The sequence below is a fragment of the Ovis canadensis genome, chromosome 18, assembly GCF_042477335.2.
Source record: "Ovis canadensis isolate MfBH-ARS-UI-01 breed Bighorn chromosome 18, ARS-UI_OviCan_v2, whole genome shotgun sequence".
Lineage (NCBI taxonomy): Eukaryota > Metazoa > Chordata > Mammalia > Artiodactyla > Bovidae > Ovis > Ovis canadensis.
This window is the reverse complement of record NC_091262.1, coordinates 37,075,016-37,090,636: the sequence shown is the minus strand read 5'-3', so window position 1 is coordinate 37,090,636 and position 15,621 is coordinate 37,075,016. Positions and strand designations below refer to the sequence as shown.

Here is a 15,621-nt window from a genome sequence, read left to right as displayed (position 1 = left end):
GCAATTCACTCATTTTAAGCTACAAGGAGCTGAGATCAGCAGTACGGGTTCCCTGTGATACAGGCATTTCTGTTTTTCTTTTTTTATCCTAAGTACCAAGGATCTCTATTCTCAAGTCTGATATTGAATCTGCAGCTATAGACAGATGTGTGGAGCCTTGGTGTCATCCTTTATGTCATGGTGACCGGGTCCCATCTGTTCCAAGGACGAAATTTCCAGGAGCTGAGGCAGAGTGTGTTCACAGGGCTTTATTATGTGCCCGACTACCTATCATATGAAATAAGAACATTAATAGCAAGCATGCTGACCCTCAATCCGACAAACAGAGCTACTTGACCCCATCTTTGGCAGCATCCATGGGTCAAGATAGGCCAGGAGGAGCCACTCCAGCCACTCTGTGAAGAGGACTTGTTGGTGTCAGTGTGGATGTCTCTGGGCTCAAGGTGGGCCAAGAGCCAGAGCTTGAATAGATGCAGGGTGGGGTCCCATACCATCCTTGTGAACCCCTCCCTTGCCATGGAGAACTCCAGCACCAAAATTCCAGCCTCTAAGCCCTGAAGTGTCCACCTTCATACCAGCCTGGCTATTTCCAGAGGAGACCATTGGGATGCTGGATACAACCGACAATTCAAAAGACAAGATCACCAATCCTGCCACTCCCCCACCCATCCCATCTTCCTCGTGTGACTCTGGGGCCTCACTCTCCAACAGAGGCATCTATGGCATCCGAGGCACCAGCGACAGTCACGGCACCCCTGACACCCACAGCACCCAAAGCACCCACGGACGTCGTGGCACCTGCAGTGCCCCCAACACCAGTGACACCCATGATACGAGCAACACCTGTGACACCAGCAGCAAAGCCCCAGAGGGAACCCACTACCCCAAGTGTGGCCAACACCGCCGGACACTCCTACCAAGCCGGGCAGTCCCACTCCCCAGCCCCTCCCTCTGGCCTCAGCAAGAAAAAGAGGGGTGTGGCTGGGGGAATATGGAGGTTTATAAGACAACATTGTTGTGGGCTGCCCAGCAAAACCCGCACAAGTAAAGTAGGCCCAGAAACAACCCATGATGACTGACCAAGACAAAAGCAGCCCTGCCGAGCTCCCTGGGACCCAGTCAAGGGGACTATGGGATTCAAATCCAGCACCTTCCTGGCCAGCTCAGAGGATGGTCTGGAGTGGCCTGGGGACCAGAGGAGGCGCCACCCTGACCCAGCTGCCCCTCCTCTGCCACTGGGTGCAACTTTGCAGACTGGGCTGTCCCCCGGGGCATGTCCCCCTTCCCCCACACTCCCCCCTTTCATGTTGGTGGTGGAGGGGATAGTTTTTGCCCACTCTGGTTCTTCATAGTTTTAATAAACTTTATTTCTCCAGAAAGATATATCACCCTCTGTTTTGCACCCTCTCCAGTTAGAGAAGTGTGTACCTTGTAGCAGTTGGAGTTAATGACTGAAGAATTAGCACAATCATTCTGAAGAGCAAGAATTGCTGCACTGCAGGGCAGAAATGCAAAAAGAGGGTATTATCCTCTTGTACTGACAATACTGAACATTTACAGAAGGGCCAAGAAGAACTTTTGGTCCTTGTAATCATGACCTGGAAGCTTAGGATGGTGCCCTTAACTAGCCAGTGTTTGGTGTGGTCAGGTCCCTGTGCAGATAAGTTTCCTGAATGTTCTGCAGGAGTTGGGCTCTCTCCTCTCTCCTGTGGGGAGGGGCCTGATGGGTGGGGTTTGATTTGTTACAACATTTGTTTTATGTTTTGGTGTTTTGGCCTCATGGCATGTGGGATCTTAATTCCCTGACCAGGGATCAAACTTGCACTGCAAAGTTGTAACCATTGAACCACATGCATTCTTAGTCACTGAGTCATGTCCAAGTCTTCGTGACCCCATGGACTATGGCCTGCCAGGCTCCTCTGCCCATGGGATTTTCCAGGCAAGAATACTGGAGTGGGTGGCCACGCCCTCCTCCAGGGGATCTTCCCAACCCAGGGATGGAACCCACATCTCTTAGGCCTCCTACATTGGCAGGCAGGTTCTTTACCACTGGTGCCATCTGGGGAAGCCAACGCATATACAACACAGACACATGACAGTTTCCAGTGCTGATGAGGATGCGAGCAGCTGGAACATCTGTATGTCATTGGTGGAAAACAGTTTGACAATTTCTTCTAAACATGCACGTATCATATAAGCCAGCAAATCCACTCCCAGGTATTTATCAAAGAAGAATGAAAACTTATTTTATACAAAAGTTTACACATTTGTAAACTTTACTCATAATTGTATAACATTTGTACAATTGAGTCTCAAACTGCATCTGTTTGAGCATACAAGAGATGTGTGTCATACAAGAGATGTGTGTCATACTAGAGATGTGTGTCATTTTCCCCATCCGTCATATGGAAAAACGACACACATCTCTAGTATACTCAAACGGACTCAATTCAAGGAACAAACTGTTGATTTGCCCAATATTATGCATGAATCTTAAAGGTATTTTGGTCAGTGAAAGAAGCTGGGCCTCAAAGGCCACATAATGTATGATCACACTTGCATGAAATTCTGGAAAATTGCAGGGACAGAAAATGTATCAGTAATTGCCAGGGGTTTGGTTGGGACGGAGAAATTACTGATTACCAAAGAGGAAGATAAAGGAATCTGTGGGGTAATGGAGCTGTTAAGTGAGAAAATGTGGTGGTGACTGACAAACCACTGTCTGTATTTGTTAAAACTGTAAGAACTGTAGGGGCTTACCAGGTGGTGCCAGTGCTAAAGAATCCACCTGCGAAGGCAGGAGATTTATGAGATGAAGTTTCAATCCCTGGGTTGGGAAGATCCTGGAGAAGGAAATGGCTACCCACTCCAGTATTCTTGTCTGGAGAATTCCACGGACAGAGGAGCTTGGTGGGCTACTATCCACTGGGTCTGTAAAGAGTCAGACATGAAACAGTGCACATGTACACACACACACACACACACACACACACACACGAGAATTGTAAACCACAGAGCCAACTTGACTGCATGTCAAATGATAACCATCACCCAGGAGGTGGGGAGAACCCAAGAAGGCATGTAGACTGTGACAAAGGAGTGTAACTGTACAACAGATGAAGGCCATAACCACACTGAAGGGGCCAAGAAGAAAGGGGGTGACCTGAGTCACCCTGGAAGAGGGTTCTGACTGAATGCACTAAGGGAACAGCAGGAAGAATGCTGTACCCACACTGGTCATATTTTTTCCTTTCGCAGGGTGTATCATCATCAGTTCAGAGTCACCAAGAAAATACATTGCTGACAATTGAGAACCAGGCTCCCTCCCTGTCAGAGAAAGAAACTGGCAAAAAAAAAGAGAAAAAGGCATAATCATACTATACCTTTACTATAATCATGACCCTTATGGTGCTGGACTGGTATCCAAGACTTCATTCAGCGTGAACTCATAGATACAGGAGATGCATGTGCACAATACATATATCTCCATGTATATATGTGGAAGGATGGAAAGTAGGAGGGAAGAAGGGATGGAAGGAGAGAAGGAATGAAGGGAAAAAAAGAGAAGGAAGTATCAGTACACTGTTGAAATACCTGCTGTGCTGCATTGCTTATCTCATGTGACTTTGCAAACTCCAGGGGGAATTTCAATTCCCACAACATGAATTTCCTGTAGAAAGACTCACTGCTAATCTTGAAGCACTATACAGTTGAGCCTTAAACAATGGGTTGGGGTTGGGTGGTGGGAGGTTGAGGCACCAGCCTTCCCTGCCATGGAAAATCCACGTATAACCTGCAGTTGACCCTCCGGTACACTCAGTTCCTCTGTGTTCACCGTTCCGCATCCATGTGTTTTTCATCCGGCTCTGGATAGTATAGTATTTACCAGTCATAGAAATCTGTGTGTAAGGGGACCCAAGCAGTTCAAACCCATCAACTGTGTAAGAGCTGGATGGTATCGGGAGAGGTTACTCACCAAAACCAAACAGGTGTTAGTTCTTCTGTGCTGCTGCTTACCCCTCTACCGCCCACCTCCATTCCTGCTCCAGCTCACACACTCGGAGCTTCCTTCCCCCCTTGACATCCTCTCAGCTGTGATTCACAGGAAGTAAGCGTCCGGGACAAGGGAGTGAGAGTGGATCTCTGTGTGTTCTGCTCTGACTCCTGGAACCCACACTCCCAAATTCAGCCCAGAGCACCGAGCCCACCAGGGTCCAGCCCACCTGGACCCACAGAAATGCCACCAAGGTGACATTACCCCAGGCCAACCAAAACCAGAATGCAAGTGAGTCGCCTGCATTTATGAGGATGCCACTGAATAATCAAAGTACATTTATTTTTGAATTACTAGTCAGAATCATGACAGAGAACTCTTATGTGATAGAAACAGTAGTAAAATACAGTACACAGCAATGTCGTTTGAATGAGATCAAAGACAAATGGTACACCAGCACGTGAAAAATAGCCACTTTAACTACAAAGATGAAGAAATTTAATAGGAAATTTTGTTACTAAGAAAAATATATGTCCCATATCTTTATTACATACTGTACAAAATAAAATATTGCACCTATAAGTCATATAAAAATATATACAAAGAGTATTATACAAATGCTCTCTCTTTTAACTTAAAAACCTCCAGCAATCAAGTGTGATTGGTGATGAACAACTCAGGGGCTGGCGTGTCCTCGTCACATCCCTATACCCACTCCCCACTGCCACACCCTCTAGGACAGTAACGCTCATCCTGGTGTCAGTAGGCTGCAGTGACAACAAGAGCTGTGGTGCTCAGGACATGGCAGGGACTCAGCAAGCTTGTCTAGACACACCCAAAGCCAGAGCCCACTGTTCACTTACGTGTGAGCAGGGACTAGGGCCAGCACACCTGCCTCAGCAGACTCTGCTGCCACAGGCTGCAGGCAGCTGTGACCCCGAAGGAAGATGTATGACTACCTATTTGGGGCTGGGTGCCAACTAATGCCATAACTGGTAAGACGGAAGGAAAGAGCCCAGCTTTAGAACGTATAACATTCACTCCAAACTTCATCTTCACCCCGACACCGTCACTGACCCCAGCCCACACCCAAACCAACTCTGACCTAATCCTAATCCATAAAGTCAACTCCAGCCTCAACCCCAACTTAACTTCCATTCTCAACTAACCCAACCCTGAAACTAAAACCAACCCTAAACTTACTCACCAAACCCCAACTCTAACCCCTCATCCTAACTGTACATTACAGCTCAACCCTAATTCACTTTGGATTCACTGAAAAATCAGTTCAAACTAAAACAATTATTTACTATAAACGACTCTGGTCAGCTATCATGTTTCGTAGTTACATTACTTTCTTACAGTTTTTCCAAAATAAAAATCCTTAGGAATATTACTTTCTGCATAAATTAGGTCTTATAAGACTTTGATTTTCTGTTTGTGTGCAAGAGAATAGTGCTTAGAAAAGTCTCATTCACAGCTCTTAAAAGGACGCTTTGAATATACTTCAAAATCAGTAGACAAGGTGGACTTTCCCTCTCCTTTGAATTCTAAGATCCCTCATTCGCTCACACATTTCCTTCCACAGTTGTGAAACGGCAGCCACGTTTACTCTGTGTTTCCTTCCACAGGTTCTCTTAAGAGTGAGGACAAGGCGCCATTCCCCCCAGGACCTCTGGGTCAGTCAGGGTTACAAGCCTGTCCAGAGTGACTCTCTCTCACAGATGACATGTTACAATCCATAGAGATGCCATCAGAGCCAACATCTTAACGACTAGTGGCCAGAGCTTCTAAAATGTAGATGCCTTATCAACCTGCCGCAACCCTAGAACTGAGAGAAGCCATCCGCTGCTGCGTTGCCAGGTCTTCAGGATGCCCCACTCTGTGCTCGTCTACAAACAAGGAAGAGGCAGCTAGTGACGGTGCACTGGTGACCGTGGGGGTCTCCTGAGGTCCCAAGTGCAAAGGCGTGCCTGCTGCTTACGGGATTTTATGTTAGTCCTGGAATATATCACTTGAAAGAGTTGGAATTAAAAACCAGCCATGGGGACATGACAGCATCCAATGTTAACAGCGGTGATTTTGCATCAACTTTGGTTTGATTGTAGAATTGAGAGACTTTTAGAGAAGTATTATTACACATGTTTTGGATCAAGCTACATGGGGGAAAAAAGAGCTTTTACATTTTTGTTTTACCTTCACAGCAGCATAATGACCCCCACAAAGTTTTATCCTTCTTGACACGACTGACAGCACCTTTGTTTGTAGCGGTCTAGCGAACACAAATGAAGATGCTTTACAAACGTACAGTAGTGAGTTGTGTCTGTGCAGTCTCCTGAAAAAAATATATATACATATCCATTTAACATGGAGCTCATTAGAGACCTAGTTTTATGAAAAGTAGAAACCGAGATCACAGAGTGAAGCAAAGTAACTAGGCCTGGGTTAGGGTCTTTGCTCTGCACTAGAGTCAGAATTGCCCTGAGGGCTTCCCTGGTGGCTCAGTGGATAAGAATCTGCCTGACAATGCAGGAGATATGGGGTTCAATCCCTGGTCTGGGAAGATCCCACATGCCATGGGGTAACTAAGCCTGTGAACCACATGGGCCTATGCTCTAGTGGCTGGGAGCCACTACTGAGCCCACGCACCCTAGAGCCCATGCTCCGCAACAAGAGAAGATATTTCAATGAGAAGTCTGCACACTGCAACTGGAGAGCAGGTCCCGCTTGCCACAGCTACAGAGAAAAAGCCTGTGCGGCAACGAAGACCCAAGTGCAGCCAGACCAAGAAGCAAGTGCAGCCAAAAATAATGGATGAATTAATGACACGAAAAACAAAGTGCCCTGGACCCACTTCTTAGCTGGGCCAGGTGGCTTCTCGCTGCCCTGTGGGGACTTCAGATCTCTCAGGCCACCTGCTCCTCTCACTAGCTTTGGGGGCGTCATGGACCCCGGGAAAGACTTACCAAAGCTATGGACCTGCTTTCTAGAAAAATACGTACATGATTCCATTTCACATAGAACTTCAGGACACTGGCATGCCTGCCCAACCCCATCAAGGGAAGCCCTGGCAGAGGGGCTAAGACTCCAGGCACGAGGGATTCTGTGGAGAGGTGATCGGTGTCTGCTAGAAGGCCACTGGCCACCCTACTCCTTCAACTGGTTTTTCTCTAAAGAACACCGAGCCACACCCACATCAAAGCAGCTACTCCCCGAACATCCCAAGATCCCACACCCGTTCAGAATGGCCCTGTGGACGAGACCCTGACAAGGTTGGCTCCCTGAGGTCAGGTTAGGGCAAGGTTTGGGGGTGGCTGTGATACCTGTGAGGGGTACGTACTGTCACAGGAAGGCCCCAGGCAGTGCTGCCAGGAAGCGGGTTTCTTTCCCGGTGCACAGCGTGTCTTAGTCACCGGCTTGCAGCTCCCTGGGTGGACACAGTCAACTTTCCGAGACTGGAAGCCTCGGCCACAGGCTGTGGTGCAGGGCTTCCAAGGGCCTGCACGCCAACACGCGTCACAAGCTCCCAGCAAGCAGTTCCTCCGAACAATGGGTCTGTGATAAAAACAAACAAACACAACAATGGAAAATGGGAGAAGCCTGGGATCAACTCTTTCACTGTACCATCTTTTCAATGTATGAAAGGTCTGACAGTTAAGACCTTATCCACTGATTGGCACTGTTCCTAGCGGACTAAGCAAAGAGGTGGAGGAATCCAGACCTTAATGAAGGCAAGCAAAGCACATGTTTCCACGAGCCTCCAACACCCACTCAAGGCCTGCACCCCAAAAGGCCACTCTCCAGAGAGAACAAGATGGCAGAGGAATAGGTGGGCATGGAGTACATTTCCATGGATACATCAGGAATACACCTTCAGACACAAAAGTGCCTGCAGAATACCAGCTGAGAGTGGACAGGAGTACCTGACAATAAGAAAAGAATATATAGAACCATGAAAACCTCAGTAGGATGAAGAAACTAGGGGAAAAAACCTGGAGTGTTAGTGAAGGAAAGTTGCTTGGCTCAAGGTAGCCTGGAGTTAAAACTCCCCTCCGGGTCCTCCCCACCATTCTAGGCAAAACAAAGAACTCTCTCACCCAAAGAAAAAAATAGACATCAGGTTGATTACACCCACCTCCAAGCCCGCCCAGCCTCTGGCCGATCTCCAGAACTCCTTGCCCTAGCTGTTTAAGAGATAACTACTCCCAGCAACCTTGAAGAAAACAGGCCCCCTTAAGACAGTAGCTTTCTACATACATGCCTATATATACTTACACTTTTCTTAGATGAGTGCAGCAGCTCGCTAATCTGACTCATGCCCCTTCTCACCTCATTAAAGGTGATCTGTTCCTGTAGAGTGCCAATCTCGTTCTTTTTCTGGACCTCGCCTACTCTAACTCCGGACCTCACAGTTGGTAAGACTGGACCTGCCCTTACCTGCCCTTACCAGGTTGGGGAAATGAAGCAGGGGGCAGGGGTCCCATCCCCACATCAGGGCATCTGTCTGAGCCAGAGGAGAAACGTTTAAGGTTGAGAGTGAAACAGCTGATCTGTGGCAGCCTAAATGGAATGAGAATCAGATAGTCCTTGCCACAGCCATACATACCCCAGACAGGGATGCAGGTCCCTTAGAAGGCGCAGCGGCTGGAAGCTGGAGTTTAGGGATTGTGGAGCAATCCCAGGGTGAGGGCTGCTGTTGACTGCGGAGACACGGAGTGAGGGGAGGTGAGGGAGGAGATTGTGGTGGGAAATGGCTGTGGAGGAAAGCCAGGCAACCATGGAAGCAAGGCGATACTGCTGAGTCACACGTGGAGGATGGAGCCATCACCACAGCCTCTCTCTCCCCACACACCAGCATCAGCAGCTGAATAATAGAGAGACTGGCCTGTCAAATACCTGACACGCTGAACTACAGTGTAGGACCCCAGCCAGGGTGCCCCTTTAAGTGTCTGATGTGCTAATCTACACAGTAGGACCCCAGCTGGGGGGGGGGGTCCTCTATGTGCCTGACCTGTTGAACAACAGAGAAGCACCCCAGGCAAGGGAGCCGTCTAAGTGCCTGAACCAGTGGAGCAACAGAGAAAGACTGGCCAAAGAGGCCTTCTGATCACAGCTACAAGAGGCTTGAAAAAAGATTCTGATAGGGCCATAACTCCTGTGGCAGAGGCAGTCCATGTCCCTGCACACCTGGCACCACCAGGGTCCCCATAAGCCAAGTTGCTGCACCACCTTCATGCTCTACTCTTGCTGAGGCAGAGCTGCCACAGCCAGAAAAAGTCTTGTGTCTATGCACACAGGATTGCTTCAGTCGTGTCCGACTGTGACCCTGTGAACTATGGTCTGCCAGGCTTCTCTGTCAGGGAGAAGGGGTTTCTCCAGGCAAGAATATTAGAGCGTATTGGCCAATACTGGTTGCAATACCCTTCTAGAGCATTATATTTCCTGCTGCCCTAGCTGCCAATTCCTCTGAGTACCTGCTGCTGCCAGAACTCCTGCGACCCTGGCCTTCACTGGGGCAGACCCAAGTCCTCCAGGGCAGCCTCAGGAGCAAACTGCAGTGGACAACCGACATGCAGAGGTGGCAATAAAACCACAATTGAAACCCAGGGGCAGTGTGACTAAGGAAAAAGACCCAAAACCTTCCCACCAGCTGTACAAGCTGAAGATTAAATTCACACAATCAACTAGGCAGATTCTGTGTCTATGGAATACATAAAAGGTCACTGAGAGCTCTCACAAAAGAAAATGCACTAGTTCTGACAGCTGTGGACACTGGAGGCAAGAACACATAGGAGAAGGACCAGACTAGAATCTGAGCTGCCCCCATAGCAGGTCCAGATATCAGCACAGTGTTGGAAGGCATCCTACCTAGGGAGGTGAGGCGGACTGTGACTCCTAGCGAGGGAAAGGACTCTGACAGCAGGGACTCAAGAAAAACTCATGTTTTGACTTGTTCTGTCGATTCTTTTGCATTTTTTTCTCTTTTCATTTCCTCCCCCCTCTGTTGTAGTTGTCGATTTTATCGGCACTATGAAATCTAATTAAGCTTTTGAGGGTTATTTTTTTTTTTCCTTAATCACATTTTCTATAGTTGTTATAAACTTCTGCCTCTATGTTGGGCTTTTGCAGTTCTGTGGAGCTTTCCTTTTTCTTTTGTTTCTTTTCTCTTTTTTTAATTTTAATTTTTTAACCTATTATTTTTTTTTACATTTATTCCTTTGCTTTTCCTACTGTTCTTTGCCCCTTGCAGTTAATCTTTACTGTATATAAATCTTCTTCATCTACCTCTGTTTAACTTTGCATATCTATTCTTTCTTTCCTTTCCTCTCAACACTTTGTTAGCTTTATTTTCATTGCTTTATTCTCCAACTGGCACCTTGCTTTAGTTTAGTTTTTCAGTTTGTGCTTTAGTTAGTTTTGTTCTTAACTGGTAGATATAATTTTTGGTTTCCTTTGCCAGATCAATCTATTGTACTTTATTTTTGTTGGACGGTTTTGATTTTGGTCATGGGTGTATATGTATATGTGTATATTCCACTATTTTAATTATTATTTGCCTGATTTTGTAACTGCAGTTTGTCTGGGATACATCTTTGGTTTTTCATTTTTGGATATTTGTTTTAATTTCACTTAATGCCATAACAAACCACTTGTGGAATCTTCCTTCCTGACCAGAGATCAAGCCCTGAGCCTTTGGAGTGGGAGCACTGACTCCAAGACCCTAGACTACCAGAGAACTAACCCTAGGGGGTATCAAAGAGTGAAAACTCACACAAAGGAAACTACTTGAATACAAGACCTGGCATCACCCAACCACCAGATGAAGTTGTTCACCTCATCTAAACAACAAACAAAACAAAAATACAAACCCAGTCATCAGCAGACAGGATTACCACCTCACTCAGCCTTGCCCATCAGAGGAAAAACAAACAAACAAATAACTCAGCACAAATCTCACCTTATAGGAAGCTTACACAAACCACTGGACCCACCTTAGGAGGGCAGAAACCAAAAGGAAGAAACAATTCAACCTTGAAGCTTGGGAAAAGGAGACCTCAAACATAATAAGTTTAAAAAATAATGAAAAGGCAGAGAAATACTACACAAATGAAGGAACAAACTAGAAGCACAGAAGTCCAAATAAATGAAGATGAAAAAGGCAAACTACCTGAAAAATAATTCAAAAATAATGCTAGTAAAGATGATCAAAAACCTTGAAAACAGCATGGAGAAAATGCAAGAATCAATTAACAAAGATCTAGAAGAATTAAAGAATAAACATACAGAGACAAACAACACAATTACTGAAACTAAAAATACTCTGAAGAAATGAAGTTGCTTAGTCGTGTCTGACTCTTTGTGACTCCATGGACTGTAGCCTACCACACTCCTCTGTCCATGGGATTTTCCAGGCAAGAGTACTGGAGTGGGTTGCCATTTCCTCCAGAGGATCTTCCCAACCCAGAGATTGAACCTGGGTCTCCCGCATTGTAGGCAGACGCTTTACCATCTGAGCCACCAGGGAAGGAATCAGTAGATTACTGAAGCAGAAAGAATCAGTGAGCTGGAAGATAAAATGGTGGAAATAACTTCTGAAGAGCAGAATAAAGTAAAAAGAATGAAAAGAACTGAGGATAGTCTCAGAGACTTCTGGGACAATATCAAATGCACCAACATTCAAATTATAGGGGCCCCGGAAAAAGAAGAGAAAAAGAAAGGGTATAAGAAGATTTTTGCAGCCATGAAATTAAAAGACGCTTATTACTTGGAAGGAAAGTTATGACCAACCTAGATAGCATATTCAAAAGCAGAGACATTACTTTGCCAACAAAGGTCTGTCTAGTCAAGGCTATGGTTTTTCCTGTGGTCATGTATGGATGTGAGAGTTGGATTGTGAAAAAAGCTGAGCGCCGAAGAATTGATGCTTTTGAACTGTGGTGTTGGAGAAGACTCTTGAGAGTCCCATGGACTGCAAGGAGATCCAACCAATCCATTCTAAAGGAGATCAATTCTGGGTGTTCTTTGGAAGGAAGATGCTAAAGCTGAAACTCCAATACTTTGGCCACCTCATGTGAAGGGTTGACTCATTGGAAAAGACTCTGATGCTGGGAGGGATTGGGGGCAAGACGAAAAGGAAACAACAGAGGATGACATGGCTGGATGGCATCACTGACTTGATGGACGTGGGTTTGGCTGAACTTCGGGAGTTGGTGATGGACAGGGAGGCCTGGTGTGCTGCAATTTATGGGGTTGCAAAGAGTCGGACATGACTGAGTGACTGAACTGAACTAAACTGAACTGAAGAAGATTTTTGAAGAGATTGTAGTTGAAAATTTCCCCAAAATGGAAAAGGAAATAGTCAATCAAGTCCAAGAGGCACAAAGAGTCCCATACAGGATAAACCCAAGGAGAAATATGCCTAGAGACATACTAATCAAACTAACAGACTAAACACAAAGAAAGAATATTAAAAGCAGCAAGGGAGAAGCAACAAATAACATACAAGGGAAACCCCATACACTTAACAGCTGATCTTTCAGCAGAAACTCTGCAGGCCAGAAGGGAATGGCAGGATATATTTAAAGTACTGAATGGAAAAAATCTACAGCCAAGATTACTGTACCTGACAAGGATCTCATTCAAAATTGATGGAGAAATAAAATGCTTTGCAGACAAGCAAAAGTTAACAGAATTCATTACCACCAAACCAGCTTTACAACAGTTAAAGGGTCTTATATAGTCAATAAATACAAGATAAGAAAAAAGATCTACAAAATCAACCCCAAACAATTAAGAAAATGGTAATGGGAACATATATATCAATAATTAATTTAAATGTAAACAGATTAAATGCTCCAACCAAAAGACACATACTGGTTGAATGAATACAAAAACAAGACCCATATATATGCTGTCTAAAAGAAACTTCAGACCTAAAGACACATATAGACTGAAAGTGAGAGGATGGAAAAATATATTCCATGCAAATGGCAAGCACAAGAAAGCTGGAGTAGCAATCCTCATATTGGACAAAATAGACCTTAAAATAAAGAGGATTATAAGAGATAAGGAAGGACACTACATAATGATCAAGGGATCAGTCCAAGAGGAAGATATAACAATTGTAAATATCTATGCACCCAACATAGGAGCACCTCAGTACATAAGATAAACACTAACAGACACAAAAGGAGAAATTGACAGTAACATAATAATAGTAGGAAACTTTAACACCCCATTCACACCAAAGGATAGATCATCAAAACAGAAAATTAATAAGGAAACACAAGTCTTAAATGATACATTAGATGAGATGGATCTCATTGATATCTTCAGACTTTCCATCCAAATGCAGAAGGATACACCTTCCTCTCAAGTGCACATGGAATATTCTCCAGGATAGACCACATTTGGTGTCACAAATCAAACCTCAGTAAATTTAAGAAAACTTAAATTGTATCAAGCGTCTTCTCCAACCACAATGCTATGAGTCTAGATATCAATTACAAGAAAACATTTTGTAAGAAACACAAACACATGGCGATTAAACAACACATTTCTAAAAAAAAAAACAGTTACTGAAGAAATCAAAAGGGAAATAAAAAAATTTCTAGAAACAAATGACAATGAAAACATGACAACTCATAACCTATGGGATACAGCAAAAGTAGTTCTAAGAGGGAAGTTTATAGCAATAAAATCCTACCTCAAGAAACAAGAGAAACATCGAATAGACAACTTAACTTTACACCTAAAACAACTGGAAAAAGAAGAACAAAAAAACCCCCAAAATTAGTAGAAGGAAAGAAATCATAAAGATCTGAGCAGAAATAAATGAAAAAGAAATAAAAGAAACAATAGTAAAGGTTAACAAAACTAAAAGATGGTTCTTTGAGAAGATAAAATCAATAGCCTTTAGCCAGATTCATCAAGAAAAAAAAGAGAGAAGAATCAAATCAACAAAACTAGAAATGAAAAAGGAGAGGTTACAACAGACAATGCAAAAATACAAAGGATTATAGAGACTATTATGAACAACTATATGGCAATAAAATATATAACCTGGAAGAAATGGACAGATTCTTAGAAAAGTTCAATCTTCCAAGACTGAACCAGGAAGAAACAGAAATTATGAGCAACCCAATTACAAGCACTGAAATTGAAGCTATGATTAAAAACCTCCCAAAAAACAAAAGCCCAGGACCAGATAGCGTCAGAGGAGAATTCTATCAAACACTGAGAGAAGAGCTAATGCCTATCCTTCTAAAACTCTTTCAAAACTCAAAATTTCAAAAAATTGCAGAGGAAGGAATACTTCCAAACCCTTTCTATGAGGCCACCATCACCCTGATACCAAACCCAGACAAAGGCAACCGAAAAAAAGAAAACTACAGACCATTATCACTGATGATCATGGATGCAAAAATCCTCAACAAAATTTTAGCAAACAGAATTCAGCCACACATCAAAAAGCTCATACACCATGATCAAGTTAGTTTTATTCCAGTAATGGAAGGATTCTTCAATATAAGTAGATCAATCAATGTGATACACCATATTACAAATTGAAAGATAAAAACCATATCATCTCAATAGATGCCAGAAAAAGCCTTTGACAAAATTCAGCACCTATTTATGACTAAAACTTTTCAAAAAAAAAAAAATGGGCATAGAAGGAACCTACCTCAACATAGTAAAGGCCATATATGATAAGCCTACAGCAAACATTATTTTCAATGCTGAAAAACTGAAAGCATTCCCCCTAACATCAGGAGCAAGACAAGGGTGTCCACTTTCACCACTATTATTCAACATAGTTCTGGAAGTCCTAGCTACAGAAATCAGAGAAGAAAAAGAAATAAAAGGAATCCAGATTTGAAAAGAAGAAGTAAAGCTCTCAATGTTTGCAGATGACATGATACTGTACATAGAAAACCCTAATAGTATCAAAAAATTACTAGAGCTAATCAGTGAATTTAGCAAAGTTGCAGGATACAAAATCAATATACAGAAATCATTTGCATTCCTATATACTAACAATGAAGAATCAGAAACAGAAATTAAGGAATCAATCCTATTCACCATTGCAACAAAAACAATAAAATATCTAGGAATAAACTTACCTAAAGAGACAAAAGAACTGTAGCAGAAAATTATAAGACACCAGTGAAAGAAATCAAAGATGACATAAATAGATGGAGAGATATTCCATGTTCCTGGGTAGGAAGAATCAATATTGTGAAAATGACTATACTACCAAATGCAATCTACAGATTCAATGTGATCCCTATCAAATTACCAATGGCATTTTTCACAGAACTAGAACAAAAAATTTCATAGTTCATATGGAAACACAAAAGACCCTAAATAGCCAAAGCAGTCTTGAGAAAGAAGAATGGAGCGGGAGGAATCAACCTTTCTGACTTCAGATTATACTACAAAGCTACAGTCATCAAGACAGTATGGTACTGGCACAAAAACAGAATTATAGACCAATGGAACAAGATAGAAAGCCCAGAAATAAACCCATGCACCTATGGGTACCTTATTTTTGACAAAGGAGGCAAGAATATACAATGGGGCAAAGACAGCCTCTTCAACAAATGGTGCTGGGAAAACTGGACAGC

General features: G+C 43.7%; 1 protein-coding gene across 4 annotated transcripts in view; it reads right to left on the bottom strand.

Moving 5' to 3' along the window:
* Nucleotides 1–4,315: 4,315 nt before the first annotated feature.
* The window catches only part of ADAMTSL3 (ADAMTS like 3), a 387,010-nt gene continuing 375,704 nt past the window's right edge, over nucleotides 4,316–15,621 (bottom strand). For 2 of the 4 annotated variants that reach the window (XM_069558966.1, XM_069558968.1), the window contains 2 exons: nucleotides 7,318–7,549; nucleotides 4,316–6,329 (listed from right to left, as the gene is read on the bottom strand). In XM_069558966.1, coding sequence (XP_069415067.1) covers nucleotides 6,291–6,329; nucleotides 7,318–7,549 — 271 coding nt within the window. In that variant the 3' untranslated portion in view covers nucleotides 4,316–6,290. The remainder of the gene's footprint in view (nucleotides 6,330–7,317; nucleotides 7,550–15,621) is intronic. The other 2 variants (XM_069558965.1, XM_069558967.1) reach the window with 1 other exon arrangement.